Here is a 16,225-nt window from a genome sequence, read left to right on the forward strand (position 1 = left end):
ATGACATAATTGAGGCCCTAGGCATGTTGGCACACGGGCATCTTGGACCACACGGGGATGTGGGTCCCACAAGAGGAAAAATAACGCTTCAGCCCCTATTACATTATTAAAACATCAGTTCTATATGTAATATTAAGTTCTTACCTAAAACCCGGCCTATGAGATTGTGAGGTTCTACATATGCTCAATCCAGCATGTTTGACATATGAAGCTTATGTGCTGGGACTCGGTAGGTTCTTCGGATTCAATGATGGCTAACTGTGTTGGCTCCTTGGATCCTCCATAGGTGAGTCAATGGATTGGTCCGAATCCACAACCGATGCAGTCCACAAATTGAGGCAAGCATGGACATTGAACCAGAACTTGAAATCATACAAGTTCAGAAAGGCTCAAATTACAGGTGGGTCTCACAAGATAAATTGGTTTGATGTTAAATTTGAGGCCGTACTTCAAATATTGCAGGTCACCAAGCAGTGCACCTTGTCTTAGTTGTACTGATTGAAATGCTATTTGAGTCGGAATTATCAAATTAATTCTTGACGCTTGTGTAGCCATTCCATCTGTACTGCTATTTCAAATCCAGGCATGATGAATATGTGTCGAAGGGAAACAGCTGATCTGTAAATCATGCTGGAAAGGAAAAAAAATTTGTAAAAGCATCTCCAGTTATGGTTATTTTAGCTGTCCAATCATGCCATCTTAGCGTAAGAACTGTGGGATGTTAAGGTAGTGAATTCCCAACTTCAATTGGGCTACATCAAGCACCAGCCTTAAGCCCTTATTGTGTTGGTGAATGGGACAAAAGCAGGTATTAATGCCAGAGTTATGGAGATCAACCTTGGAATCAAAAGGTTTTAAGATAAGTAGAACCAAGACAGATTGTGTGGTGTGTAATTTTAGTCACACTAGGACGATTAATGAGGTGGTGAATATCGATGAGAGGGAGATTCCACAAAGTGTTTGTTTTAGGTACCTGGGCTCACTCATAAATAAAGGAGGTGATATAGAGGATGCTATTGCTCATAGAATTAAAATAGGATGGATGAAGTGGAGAGGTGCATCTGGAGTGTTGTGTGGTTGGTGTATTCCTTCAAAACTTAAAGAAAAATTTTATAGGGCTGTCATACGACTGGCCATGATGTATAGTGTGGATTGTTGGGCAGTTAAGAAGCGTCAAATAGATAAACTAAGTGTAGTGGAGATGAGGATGTCGAGATGGATGTGTGGCAAAGCTAGGAAGGATAAAGTAAGGAATGATCATATTAGAGCAGATTTAGGAGTAGCACCGATACATGATAAGCTACGAGAAAGTCATTTGAGGTGGCATGGCCATGTGCAACAGAGGCCTTGGGATGCCCCAGTATGGAGGAGTGATTTGATTCAGAATTTCAGATTGAAGGATTTAAAAGAGGCAGGGATAGGCCTAAATAACCATAGGAGAAGTGGTGAGGAAAGACATGCATAGCTTAGGCCTTGTATCATGTATGACTTCAAATAGAGCTGATTGGAGAGCAAGGATCCATGTAGCCGACCCCCTTTAGTTGGGATAAGGCTATGTTGTTGTTGTTGTGATTTACTAAAAAGGGCAGGCAGTAGCTCAATTGCCACAGTGCTGCACATGGCACAATGGGCAGTAACTTACATGTGGCAGCTCAGTTGGCCTCAAATTTAGTCCAGAGTAGACCCTATTTTCCCTTATCCACTTGTAAAATTTCATCCCAAATGGAATCCCACTGGTGGCAAAAAGAGAGTAAAAAAGTTGAGAGTACAAAAGGAAATCCATACAAGGTGCACTATATGGTGCTTTGACTGCTATCTGACAGGTAGCCTTCCAGGGGACAACATACCTGTCCGTCTGTTGAAAATTGTTACGTTACTCTCTATGTGCCTCAAAACCAGGTGAGGATCTTTGCCATGCCTTGCTCAAACATCATTGGACCATTTTTGTTTCTATTAAAAATTCATTAACCAAAGGGAGAAATCCCCTGAAGGGGATGCAAAGAGGAGAGGCTAAACAGTCAACAAAGAAAAAATAGCAAATTACAACCCTTAAATGGCAAAATAGCAAAATTACAACCCTTAAGGGGCAAAGTTCCAAGAATCTACAATATGTCTATTCCTTGGGGACTCAGAAAATCGTAAATGGACTGCCAAACGTTTGCTTTTGATATCAAAGGAGATGGAATCCCAAATCTGATTGAAAGATCTGGATTTGGTAGTCCATCACTCCATCTTCCAAGATTTCTTTCATACCCATAGTACTATATCTCGCGATATATCGGTATCTCGGGCCTACCGAGATATCCGAAATATCCGAGATATCGCGAAATATTCCCGAAATATTGCATTTTTTCTGCAATATTTCGGGGTCCATCTCGGGGTATTTGGCCATATTTAGGCACGAAACTTCATGGACAGCCTTATTTAAGCTTAATAAACACATTTAAACCATAAAATTGTAAAAATGTGAATTCAAATTGGTGTTTTGGGCTTGCACCCTTGATTGACATACTGATGCCGACCTTAATGTATAAATAGTTAAATACACATAGATTAATGAAATCACAACTTAAGTTACAAATTAAAAGTGCTAAAGCTGCTAATAGTAGTTGCTATGCCTCCCTGGATCAATCCCACTCATGCCTCGCTGGAGTCGACGTCCATTGCTCTCTGTTTGAATGACATATGTGGACCACGGTATAGAATCGGAGAAGAAACGAGTGTAGTCATCCACAAGTGTCACGTAAATGGAATCATCAACGATGTAGGTAACCTATCCTAGGATATAAACTAGGGTTACCAATCGATCCAAAAGTGAAGAAGATGATCCATCGTGATATGATGTTGGCGCAAGAGGCGATGGCATTGGCTGCATGTATGGCTGGTGAGGTTGGTAGCTAGGTCCGCTAGGGTATGGGAAAAAAATTTCGACACCGTGAGTGTAGATCGGCCTCCGGTGTCTAACATATATTAATATCATCAACATCCAACAACATTTGTACAAAGTTTTTTAAAAAAATAGTTTTAGAGAAATATAATTTACCTTAAATAATGAAAATAGGCTTGGATGATGAGCTTAGATGACCCTCCGACGTCTTCCGGCGACAAGGAGCTTCAATGAGGCTTGGAAGGGAGGAAGAAGAGAGAAAATTTCATTTTCAACAGCTCTCGGTCGAAATATCGACCAAGAGCTGCGAAATATGAAATTTATAAGGATTTTGAATGTGACACTATTGTCACTTTACAATATCTCGCGATATATCGTGATATCTCGCGATATATCGTGAGTTCCACGATATATCGTCGAAATATCTCGATATATCGACGAAGTTATTGTACTTTTTTATTCGACATTGTTTCGTATCTCGGTCATGTCGAGATTCACGAAATATCGCGATATATCGCCGATATTTCGCGAAATTTTATACCATGTTCATACCAAATGTGATGAGTAGCTGCACTAAAGGCTAGTTTTCCCACTCGGTCAAAGGAGGCACCTCCGAAAGTTCTATTAAAAATTATCTCTTAAATACTTGGAATTCTGAAAAACATATTTACTGAGAAATAGTAAATTAACAATATTACAATAAAGCTGCTTCTGCATCAAGGTGCCTGAGGGGATTATTCCGCACGACACTAGACTTTTAGTCTCTCTTTGGTATGTTGTTTTATATGTCAACAAATTATACTTGACTTCCTCATTTAAGTGGAGGGGTGGAGTTTTAAGTGAATTCTTCTTTAGCACGTGGCTTTGCTCTCATATTATTCTAATTCCTATTTTCTTCTTGATCTCTTCTTTTGTTGTACTAGTTTGCTTTATCAAGAAAGAATGACTTTCTTCTTTTGTTATGTTTCTTCATTCATGATTAAGGGAAAAACTCTCTGGATTTGATTATTTCAGATTTGAATATCTTGATGTGCGATGGATTCATTTTCAATATTTTCCATAGCTTACTCGGTTCATTTCTGTATGGTCATGCTATCTACATTCCTATGATAGTGTTCCTATGTGTGCACAATGAATTTGAACTGGACTGTCTGTTCTTAATTCTTATTCTGTGAATTTTCATAGCAAATTCCTGTTTTTTGTTTGGTAGGTAATGAAGAACAGTCTACCAGATCTATTTGATGCACAGCCAGATTTGCTCTTCCAGCTTGTCACCATGCTGAACCCCTCCGTTTTGCAAGAAAATGGTGTTCCGGTCTACAGTGTACTACAGGTTTGTTTTTGGGTATAAGATTGTATTGTTTGCCGCAAGTGAGCATGATTTCGTTTTCTTTTAAACCCCCACCCCATAAACCCCCAGACCAAACCCCCAATGTGAGGCGGGACTCAATTCCAGGTGTCCACTGTTGACTGCAGGATTTCCCCATCCCTCTTTTCTTATGCTCGAAGATTCATGGTATTTATTTATCCAATCACCTAGGCCCCATTTGTTTGCCAGACAAAAAGGGGTGGGAAAGGTAAAGTTGTGGACTCCACATGTAGTGGGGTTAAAGACAGAAAAGGGAAGCAAAGGGAAGGATGGGAAAGGTGAAATTGTGGGCCCCACTCGCAATAAAATAATCAATTTCAACCTCTCTTCTTTTTCTTCTTCTTCCCAGAGGCAACCGAAATGGTATGCCACTTGCAGAGCAAGGTGCATTCGATTTCAACTTCTTGATGGCCTGTTTAATCTCAAGGACGCCATGTTCGAGAGTTGGAGCTGAAGGCAGAGTGCGCATATGGCAGAACTCCAATGGCATGTCTGTATCTTCGACACCTGAAAACCCACCAGAAACCAATTCTGATGTGTCTGAATTTTTCTCTGTGATGACCTGAACACTTTTGGAGGGCAAACAGAGACAGCGAAAGAGACATGGTTCTCAACTGGAAAACAATACGAACAGAACAGAGAATGAGGAACAAAGGAAGAATAAAAAAACCTTCAAATTAAGTTTCTGGAAACTTTGGAGAGATTGATTGCTGAGAATATTTGAGTTTCGGAGACATGCTTTAGTGTGGAAGAGAACGAGGAGGAAGACTGATGCAAGGGAGCAATGGATGGTTCTGATAAATGTCACCTTTTATCAACTTCTTGCAGTAAAAACCACGCGAGAAAAGCAGTTCTGCAAGTGTCCAAGACTAAAGATGTGGTGACTTGGTGTGTAGTTTGAACTGAAACGAATAATGCAGATAGAGAAATAGAAGAAGATAGAGTGACAGCTCTATCACAATTGATGATATGTCCGATAACAGATCATTTGCTCTACCTGGTTTTGAATTATCCTTTGCCCTCCCCTTCTCCTCAAAATCCTACCAAAAAATGGTAGGACTTTGAAGAAGGGTGGGGTGGGATAACTCCCTTGCCACATAAGCCGAAAGGGTTCCTTAATTAATGGATGTTGTCTGGTTAGTTTCCCACCCTCAGGCAATCAAACTACTGACTTTTTTGGGATTTTATGGAAAGCCATCAAATTATCCCACCCCTTTTTTCCCACCTCACTTTTTTCCATCAAACAAACAGAGTCCCAAGGGTTAGGGATTAGAAACTAGGAAGAGATCTATAACCACAGGGAAGAAAATTTTTTTTGGATGAATAATAAATTCATTACCAAAAGGAAAAGAGAAAACAAGGGAGCCCCCAAGGAGGCAGGAAAAAAAAGCAGGGGATAGGAGAGAAGAGGGAAGGCCCCAGGATACAACAATATGACTGTTCCTTGGGGAGGTAATACAAATAGAGGTGGTCCTAAAAACTTTGCTGATGACATAAAAAAAGATGGAATCCAAAATCTAATGACGAGATCTCGAGTTGGAGGTCCACCTACTAGTATTGCGCTCCATCCAAATAGAAGAGATGGTCACACCAAAAGCAAGTTTCCCAATCAAACCACAAGTAGAATTTCCTGCCAAAGACATCCACCCATATCCACTCTCTATTTAAGGGAAGAATTCTTCGCATTCTAGGCCAACAACGGTCTAAAACACCTGTCCAAACTGAGGAGGAGAATGAGCATTCAAAGAAGAGGTTATTAACGTCTTCTGGGTGTTATGGCAAAGGCAGCAAGTAGGATCATCTAGGATGTGTCGGTGAAGAAGGAATGACTGCGTAGGGAGGCAGTTGGAGAGAGCTCGCCATACACAAAAGCTATGGCGAGGGGTATGTCCTTTAAACCACACAATCTTTCTCGAAGGTGAAGTTGTCCTCCTTGTTCTGTCGAGGTCTCAGGAGGACTTGTTATGCAGTGAATGCGCTCCATTGCGAAGACTGGGAGGGGAGTTTAGTCCCACGTTGGTCGGGTAGTGTGCGGCAGTTTGGCTTATGACCTTGGAAGGGCCTCTCCACCCTGAAGCTCAGGCTTTTGGGTTGGACGCCATTAAGTAGTATCAGAGCAGGTTGTCCATGCACCGGCCATGAAGGGGCCCATGGCCCAAAGTTGGGGGGAGTTCATGCAGTGAATGCACTCCATGGCTAGGGATGGGAAGAGAGTTTAGTTCCACATCGGTTGGGTAGTGTGTGGCAATTTGGCCTATGACCTTGGAAGGGCTTCTCCACCCTGAAGCTCGGGCTTTTGGGTTGGACGTCATCAACGTGGCACTGAACATGCTTGAAGAAGTTGGAGCCTAGTTGACCATATCTCCAAATCTAGAAGGCCTTCTAGCGATGGAGGAGAGGACATTCCATATTTCTGATAGGAGGGGGGAGGGAAGGGGAATCCAACCATTTTGGTCAATGATATCCAATACTAAAGAGTGTTTGTGGAGATCTACTCTGTGTATCTCTCTGGAGCCAACAAGAGGAAGGAGAATTCCCAATGGATGCCAGTGATCTAACCAAATCTTAGTGGAAGCACCATCATCAATCTTGCAAATTACAGCCTCAAGAGCTATAAAGCCTTGAGTTTTAGAATTTTTCTCCAAGCCCAAGAAGCATCAGAGCTTGAGGAGACCGTCCAAATGGAGTCGTTCTTAAGCAGCCCAACATAGATTCAATCGACCCATGCATTTTTCCTGTTGGCAACAATCTTCTATATCAATTTAATAATACCAGAATTTACGTCATTGATTTGTCACAAACGAAGCCCTCCCTCTGATTTAGGGAGGCAAACGGATGCCCAACTCATAGGATGGAGGAATCAAGTAGTTTCTTTACCTTTCCAAAGGAAAGAGCATATAAGAGTTTCAATTTCCTTGATGGTTGACTGAGGCAGCCCAAAGGCACCAGGCTAATATAAATATGGTGATTGGAGAACAGATCTGATAAGATCCAAGCAGCCTGCATATGAGAGGAGTTTGCCTTTCCATAACTGTAGTTTGTTGCGCAAGAGGTCCAGTATTGGAGTGCAATGATGAGCTGATAGTCTAGCTGGAATTAGAGGCAGACCTAAGTATTTTACTGGGAGATGGCCCAATGGGAAAGAAATCTTTGCTTAGAGGAGATATTTTTCAGAATCAGAGAGACCAGCCAAAAAAAGTTGAGATTTTTGGGGGTTGATTTTGAGACCAGAGTAAATATCAAACTGATTCAAGCAAGCCATAATAGTCTCAATAGATAAGATGTTTGCTTTGGAGGAGATCATGAGGTCATCTGCAAATGCTAGGTGTGTGATCTTGAGTTTCTTGCTCTTGGGCATTGAAGAAATGAAGTTTTGATCAGTCTTGCATTGAGTCTCCCTTGAAAGAACTTCCATGGCAAGGGTAAAAATAAGTGGAGATAGGGGGCAGCCTTGCCTAATGCCCACCAAGGATGAGAAGAAGCCTTCTGGGCTGCCATTTACAAGCACAGAGAACTGAGGGGGTGGCGATGCAGTGATAGATCCAGTTGACAAACATTGGGGGAAATCCCATTTTGTTCATAACACAAATGATATAGTTCCGTCGCAGAGAGTGAAAAGCTTTGTGTATGTCAATCTTCATGAGGGCTGCAGGAGAGTAATTCTTCCTATCAAAACCATGAACCAGGTCATTGCAAAGGAGAATGTTATCTGAAATGTTTTGGCCGGCAACGAAAGCTGATTGGTTGATACTAACAAGGGAATCGACAACCAGCATGATCCTGTTGGAGAGAACCTTTGCAATAAACTTGTGTAAAGTGTTACAAAGAGAGATAGGCCTGAAATCTCTCATGGTAGATGCACCTTTTTTCTTTTTGAAATAGGCAAAGAAAAGTTTGATTTATACCTTTGATCTGCCCGGGATTGAAGAAGAAGCTTTGGATGGCCTTAATGAGCTCGTGACAGTATCCCAGCAGGAGGAGAGGAATCCCATACTGAACCCATCCAGACCAGGAGCTCTGTTGGCTTTATGGGAGAGAACAGCCTTGAGGATCTCATCTTCATTTGGGATAGCTTGTAGAGAGCGGAGAAGAGAGCTGGGAATGAACTTGTTGATAAGCCCATCTGGAATGGGAGTTAATGAAGCCGGAGAGATGGGGGTGGAACAGCTCCTTGAAGTATCGGACTGCTTCCGAACTAATGCCCGCTACTGATGAAAGAGTGGATCCATCTGGAGCAATAAGCTAGGGTGTGGAGTTGAAATTGGTTCTAGCTTTCAAATACCTGTGGAAATAAGCAGAGTTAACTGTTAAGTGTCGCCAAGCAGGAGATGTTTGACCCTTGCTTTTTGCCTTAAAAAGCTCTCTTCTTGGGCCACCAGGGAAGAGAGGTCTAAGGCTGTTTTCTTTTCTTCTTCAGCCAATTGGACATTAAGGGTTTCATCTTGAAGCCTAGACTGAATATCAGTAAGCTTGAATCTACAGGCAGCAAGAGTTAGCAGAAGCACTGAGAGGGGTGGAAAAAACGTGGACAGGTTAATCCCAAGCCGATTGGACTGTAAAGATGAAATCTGGATGAGAGGACCACATATCAAAGTATTTTAAGGGTTTTGGGCCAAAGGAGATATAAGGTTGAATGAGGAGGGATATACCGGGCGGATCAAAGTTGGCATGGGAAGAGGGGAGTGTGGATAGCCAGGCTTCATTGACAAGGACTCAATCAAATTTTATAGGCAATTCTGGACTACCATGAAACAATATCAAATACAGGAAATCAGTGCTTATAATATAGAAGAGGGAGAGTGAAAGAGAAGAGAAGAAGTGCTGCAAGCTAGGAGAAGAGAATTGTTGCTCACGGTTGGGTGGAATACTCCAACGTGGGCTACAGTATATATTTATGTTAATGAAATAATATTAGGGACAAGTATATCTTTGATGTAACAACTAATAAAATAAGCCCTTAACTAAGACTGTCTTTGGTATAGTTTTTATTTTTGATTTTTGCCTTTAAAAACGTTTTTGGTTGCGTTTGGTATCGTTTATGAAGCCTGTTTCTATTTAAAAAAGATTGAAAAAAAATCAAAAACCAAAAACAGTTGTAAAGCCGTTTATGGTTTTTTCGTTGAAAACTGTTTACCGCTATTTGTGCGGACACTTTAATGAGCATGTGCTCATAAACCCCAAAATTGAAGGGTAAAATAGTAAATTACTTTTGTTTTTTAAAAAGGCAAGCCTCTGACCCATTCTCCTCCTTCTTCATCGATCAAGAGAGAGAATGGGGTTTATCAAGCAGGAAGTAGCTTCCGTTTCAAACGAACAGCCTCCATTATCGTCTCAAGTCTCAACCCTCTACAGCAAGTGCCAAGTGGTACACTCTTGACCGGAAGATTTGCCTTTGACATATCTGTTATTTTTCTGGAAAAGGAAGCATTCCATAACATTGCCTCACATAACAAACAAACTTTTAAGTGGACATTATATCTTTCATCAGAAGTATTGATAACCATCAGGAAGAAACTCTTCTTTCTTCACAGAAACGCCCGAACCAAGTATGTAGGTCCCTTTGCTAATATTTGTTCCAATCATCGTGTTCTTATAAGCTTTGGTGCCCATATACTCCAAGCTGACCACGTAATTTCACCAAATCTTAAATCTGCAATTCTTCTCTTTGAGCAGGATTCCTTACTTTTGGATTCTTCCAGAGCACCTTTTGGCGACAAACTACTCATCGGTGGTTCAGGGCTTCCAACATCTGTTGCTGCCACAATCTGGTCCACCATCTCCAACACCTCGCTCATCTTGGGGCGTGCTTTTGGATGCCGCACCAAGCATCGGTTTGCAACAGATGCAAGCTTCTGTACGGACTTAAGGGAGTACTTCCCCTCGAGCCTTGGATCAATAATGAGCCGGAATTTCTTCATGGCTGACGGAGTGGGCTTCCACTAACCCTCTCTCTCTCTCTCCCTCTTTTTTCTTTTTTTATTAATCAAATTTACTGTATCAATTTGATTAATTTGAGCTTCTTCTCATCCCTTTCCGTTTTCCAGGAAGGAAGATGGGTAAAGAGAGAATATCTTTACACACCATTTCTTCAAAAAACTATTCTACACATGACCATACCAAACCATTTTTCATTCTATATTCTAATATGTTTAATGTTTACCAAATGATTTTTAGTTTTTGATAAAAAATGGTTTTCAGTAATGATTTTTGTTAAATAGACAAAAATAAAAAATAAAAACTAGGGAAATTTACGGAACACCCCCTGAAAATGGGCCGATACTAAGATCACCCCCTCATATTTGAAAATACTCAGATCACCCCCTCTACACTAACGGTGTTAGTCTGCTGTTAGTTATTGATGTAAAAGGACTATTTTACCCTTGTACTAAATCATTAGAATTAAATTTACAATACTACCCTTTCATTCATCTTCCTAACACCTTTCTTCATCTGTTTGCGACATTCCAGGAGGAAAAGGGTAGTTCCTGAAACTTGCAGGAGAATCAGGAGCATTTCTAAGTTCGTTGAAGATGGTGGAAATCACGCCGGAGGAGGTCAACCTTCCCGTGAAGGAAAAGTTTCTCCAATTTTTTTTATAGACTGAATCAGTGAACCTTCACCATGAAGGAAGAGTTTCTCCAAATCTTTATATAAATGATGAATTAACCTTTTAGATAAAACATGTCCAAACCCTGACTTAGCTACAATACGAGGCCTGGAAAACCTATACGTCCCCATGAAAGCACCTCAATAGACCTGTAGACCACCGCTTCTTTAGAGGGATTTAGGTTTTCCTCAAGGGAGCGGCGCTGCCTGTTCTCTTTCTTCTTTTGATTGTCAGTTATTTCTTCATAGGACTTTCACTTTCAGATCATGGTTCTTGTTAGGATTTTCTAGGGTTTGGAGTTGATCTTTAGCGATCTGGTTTCCCTCTCTTCTATTCTTCTTCTTCTTGCTGTTATTTTATGTTTCCATGGAGCTCCCCACCCCCTGTTTTGCGGTCAAACAGTCCCCCCCAATGATTGTGGACTGTTCCTTCCATCTACTCTTCTTTCCCCTTCATACTCTGGGGTTAGAATCGCCACCCTACAGCGACTTGAATTCCTAAAGCCCTACCCCCAATCGACTTCCCTATCTACTTCACTTTTTTATTTGATTTAAGTAACACCGGCAGTAAATCCTGGATCTCTGGTCAAATCCAGGTTACTGCATTCGGTTTAGCAATTTGGGGAAGAAGGAGAGGGAATATTCCCTCTCCGATTCCTTATTTTAATTAAGAAAAAAAAAAAAGTACATGTTGGGTTTTTAGATTTAAGGGTAAAATAGTAATTATACTCTTCTCAAAGGTAGTTTAGGGTTTTCAAAAAATTTAACTAGCTGACTTCATCAGTTAACTAACGGTAGGGTCTAATTTGAGTCTAGGGCTCTAATGCAGGGGGTGATCTGAGTATTTTCAAATATGAGGGGGTGATCTGAGTATCGGCCCATTTTCAGGGCGTGTTTCGTAAATTTCCCTAAAAACTATATCAAAGACAGCCTAAACAACTGAATACCCCAAAATACCCCCTGCGATTATACTAAATAGAATAAACAGAGTTAATATATTTCTTATTTCATATGTTAAAAAGAGAAGTGTTAGATAATTCTGTTCTTAATAGTTAATACTGGTTTGTCCCTATATGTGATCCTATTGCGAGTTGCGATTGAGCTCTCGCTGGCCTTACTGGTTTGAGATCGTTTCTGCATCTCCATTTTTTTTGTAAAATAAAAATTCAAACTGACTATCCATTTTAGAGGGAATTCCAATTCGGTCCCTCTTCTAGTTTTAATAATGTATATTTTTTCAAAAAACATCAGGCTTCAAATGGGACTGGATGATTTTTTGTGGGTTGTAGAGAACCATCAAAACCTTCTGGTTTGATGCGGTTTATGTCTTAGGTGGTTCTATGGTATTACCGAACCAAAAAATGTCCTGTTCTTGTCAAACTCCTGTTCAACCATGCAATCTGATCTGGCTTTTTAAAATTATGCTGAATCTGTCTCTCTCTCTCTCTCTTTCTCTGATACATTAAATGTTTGTGCTTTACTTTCTTATTTCTTATACGTTGAAAGTTCACTCGCTCAGTCTAATGCATATTATATTGGCAATGCACTTTCTAAGTTGTATAACTCCTTTTCTCCTTTGAATCATTGGTGTTTATTTGTCTGATTTATTGAATGCGATTTATTAATTCCAGTTTCTGCTTTCTTCTATGCCAGGAGCCTGGAAACTTTGTCATCACTTTTCCCAGATCTTTCCATGGTGGTTTCAATTTTGGTGAGCTGTTGAACAGTCTTCACAGCTCTCTATGGAGGACTTCAGATATGATTTTGAGTAATAACTAGCTCCTAAAATTTTCATTATATTCCTTATCTTTTCACTTTCAGGCTTAAACTGTGCTGAGGCTGTCAATTTTGCCCCTGCTGATTGGCTGCCTCATGGTGGGATTGGAGCAGAAATGTATCGGTTGTATCACAAACCTGCTGTTTTATCTCATGAGGAGCTACTCTGTGTGGTGGCCAAGGTTCAGATCCAAAAGCTGTCATTTCTTTAGATTTCTTGCTATTTTAATTGTTGTGATCTAGCCCAAGCTTCGGATATAAATTATTGTGATGCTAACTTAAATAGGTGGTGGTTGTTTCTTTTTTCCTTTAGTTATTTATACTGGGAGTTATTTTGGTAAGCTAACCTTGTTATGTCTCTGCATGCATGTTTTGACACTCGTTTATTCCTCATGCAGTCAGCACTTACATGTTTGACTGGACTTATGTTTTTAAGACATGGGCATGGCTATTGTTGATTCAGTATTAGGTGCCTTAAATACGTTGGATTAGCTGACTTGGACTAATCCACTATGCGGAAGATTAATTTATTGTTAATTGATATATTCTGAAAATATTATTTCAAGTTTAAAATGGGAAAGTTGATCACAAAGTAGTTAACATGAGTGAAAAGTGAATGAAAGAAACATTACATGATCATAATCTATCCTTTAAAAAAAGAAGAAGAAAAGAAATTACATAATTACACTGGGCAGCATGTGGGTTTGAAAGATGGGAATATGGGTAATGCAAAGTCGACCCTGAACCAGGGAAACCTGCGGGAAATCGATTGCAGCAGGATCGATACAATGAAAAGAACAAATTAAAAACTGCAACTCTTTTTTTTATTGCTACTTTTCTGTTACATATGAAGAACATAAAAGGGATAAGAAGAAGAAGAAGAGAAGAAAGGGGTATAGAGGATTCGGCTCTCACAGCCAGGCTCCTATTAGCCCCCAGGATTTTGGCTCTCTCAGCCAGGCCTCCTAGTCCTTCATGTCACAGCCATTGGACAAGAGAATCTTTTGCTTCAAAGCAATTTTTTTTAATTCAACTATTCAAATCGTTGGGTATGGCTACAACAGCCTTACAATTAATAGAGGGCTACGCTTGCACCTCAAGTTAAAAGAAAATAGAAGCTACTAAAAATAGAAACTAGGCTTTATAGTTCAGCTAACATGCAAGGAACAAATTAGAAACTATAAAATAGAAACTGAGTCTAATCAGAAATAGAAATTTAAGCCTACTTTCTAAATCTAAATTAGAAACTAAACTAAAGTAAACTTCTAAATCCCCACTCATAGACAAAATTGACCCTTCTAAAAAGTCTTTACATGATCTGGTTTTGGGCCCCACAGGATCTTCTAATAATATTCACACCAAGGCAATATAGGGGCCGTGACACTGTTCACGTGAACAGTGTTTTGGCCTCTTGTTCTTCATGTTTTGTCATACATCAATGGGATAATTCGGCTGATTTTGTAATGGGTAGATTGTTTTGTTATTTCGTGGTTAGGTTTTGTAAGGACCATTAAATGGCCTGTTATCTCAAATTTACAGCATCTTCAGTGTACAGATTGTTTTTCTGCTATCATTAGTCCAGTTTCTTAGCTTCTGAAAACAAGAAAAGGTTATGGTTCTTGACATCAGATCTGTTTGCTCTTGAAGTTTATGGCCTATTGGCTGAGTTATGTGCTTTAAGCTTTGGACTATCAGCTGCAGTCTATATATATAAAGACTCAAATCGTCTATGGTTCAAGATTTTATGGAAGCTAGAGGTTCCTAGAAGTGAGGTTCTTTCTGAGGACAGTTTTTGAAGGCAAAATTTTTTCACCGGATCGTCTCGAGAGGCTGGACTATGCCCAATCATTGCGTATTATTTGGAACTGAATTGAGGACCCTGTCTCTCATTTACTCCTGCCTTGCCCTTTCTCCTGGAAAGCTTGGAGGCTTACTCCGCCAGCTTGAAGAGTGACATGGCGAGGCTGCTCTAAAATTGGAGTGGCTATCTGTTTGCTTGGAGAAGAAGCATCTGGAAACTTGCCCCTGCTCCTATTTTCTGGAATATTTGGACTGAGAAAAGCAGTCAAGGAAGACAAAATCATATCTCCCAGAGAGCTCTGAAATCCATAAAGTTTTGAGTTTCCACCCTCTTTTTGCTGTTGTAAATTGTAACCATTAAAAAAGGGGGGGGGGAGGAGATATGTTATTACTCATTAAAGAAATAAGAAGAATGTAAGAATGTACAGTTATAACTTATAACAGTATCTCCATTGTGTATGCTCTACAAGAAAATGACTGTACATGACACCCCCCCCCCCCCAACCCCAAAAAAAAAGTGGAAATTTCTTGTTTCATTTTCCAGGGTGGGGTTAGCTGCTTTTTATCTATTCTACAGTTCATCTTTAGCTTGTTTGTAATCTCTCAATATTGAACCTTTTTTTTTTTGGTGGACTAGGAAATGCCTATTTGTCTAATGCACTGACTCATGTCAGTGCTTGCTTATTTTGCTTTCTCTGTAGTTATTTCTTAGGATACTCCTATTATTTGGCTGCAGATTGACAGGTGTAAAATTCTGTATTTGGTTTTCCCTATCTAATCTCATTGTCACATGTCCTTTTATTTGTTTAACGTGCAAATGACCATTGTCTTATTTCTTTGTAGAATTAATCATCTTGTTTTCCTTCTTTTGGTTGTTTGCCACATCTTTTTGATTGTTATATTGTTGAATTTAGCAGAGTGATTGTGATAGCAAAGTATCACCTTATTTGAAGAAAGAATTATTAAGAATTTTCAGCAAAGAGAAAACTTGGAGAGAGCGACTCTGGAGATGTGGCATTGTCAATTCGTCTCCTATGTCTCCAAAGAAACAACCTGAATATGTGGGTACTGAAGAGGTAATAATGTTCTTGCTGTTGATGCCTGTGGCTCTGATACTGAGATAATGATCTGGATATGATTTTCTGGTGATCCCTGGTGGCTTTTGTAGGATCCTACCTGCATAATATGCCAGCAGTACTTGTATCTTTCGACAGTAGTTTGCAGCTGCAGACCATCTACGTTTGTGTGTCTGGAGGTATGTGAAATCAGTGATTGTTTGATTTGAAAGTTATTTGCTGATCTCATTATAAAGGAAAACTGCTTGCCACATTTATGGTCATATTCCTTGAGAAGTCAATGTTGAAACTTCTGTATGGTATAGATCTCCAAGAAAGTAATTTATGTCTAGTTTGTGTTTTGTTTTTTTTTTAAAATAATTTAAACAAACAACTCAGCCTTATCCCAACTAAATGGGGTCAGCTACATGGATTCTTGCTCTCCAACAGCTCTATTAGGGGCTCCTTAATGTTTGATTGAGTTTTTGGTTAACTTTCCATATTATAGTAATTTTTTTGGTATATATAATATGTTAATGATACTGGGTGTCAGCACTCAGTATTGATGGTGGTAAAGGAGCTTGCAAATTGTATTTCTTTGGCATTTATTGTGCCGGAATATATTTATCTGCTCATACCACATAGGCCCCCTTTGGTAATGTTCTTTTGGAGTGATTCTGGTGATTTTTTGTTTTGAAAGAATACTTTGGGAGTGGAATTGCATTTGGCAAT

The 16,225-nt window shown here is 39.9% G+C and overlaps 1 protein-coding gene across 4 annotated transcripts in view; it reads left to right on the forward strand.

Annotated features, from left to right (window-relative positions):
• LOC122658882 (lysine-specific demethylase 5A) overlaps positions 1–16,225 on the forward strand; it is a 126,899-nt gene that overhangs the window by 32,688 nt on the left and 77,986 nt on the right. For 3 of the 4 annotated variants that reach the window (XM_043854043.1, XM_043854033.1, XM_043854049.1), the window contains exons 3-7: positions 4,098–4,220; positions 12,516–12,573; positions 12,684–12,820; positions 15,353–15,514; positions 15,607–15,693. In XM_043854043.1, coding sequence (XP_043709978.1) covers positions 4,098–4,220; positions 12,516–12,573; positions 12,684–12,820; positions 15,353–15,514; positions 15,607–15,693 — 567 coding nt within the window. The remainder of the gene's footprint in view (positions 1–4,097; positions 4,221–12,515; positions 12,574–12,683; positions 12,821–15,352; positions 15,515–15,606; positions 15,694–16,225) is intronic. The other variant, XM_043854056.1, reaches the window with a different exon arrangement.

Source organism: Telopea speciosissima, chromosome 1 (assembly GCF_018873765.1).
Source record: "Telopea speciosissima isolate NSW1024214 ecotype Mountain lineage chromosome 1, Tspe_v1, whole genome shotgun sequence".
In the NCBI taxonomy this organism is placed as follows: domain Eukaryota; kingdom Viridiplantae; phylum Streptophyta; class Magnoliopsida; order Proteales; family Proteaceae; genus Telopea; species Telopea speciosissima.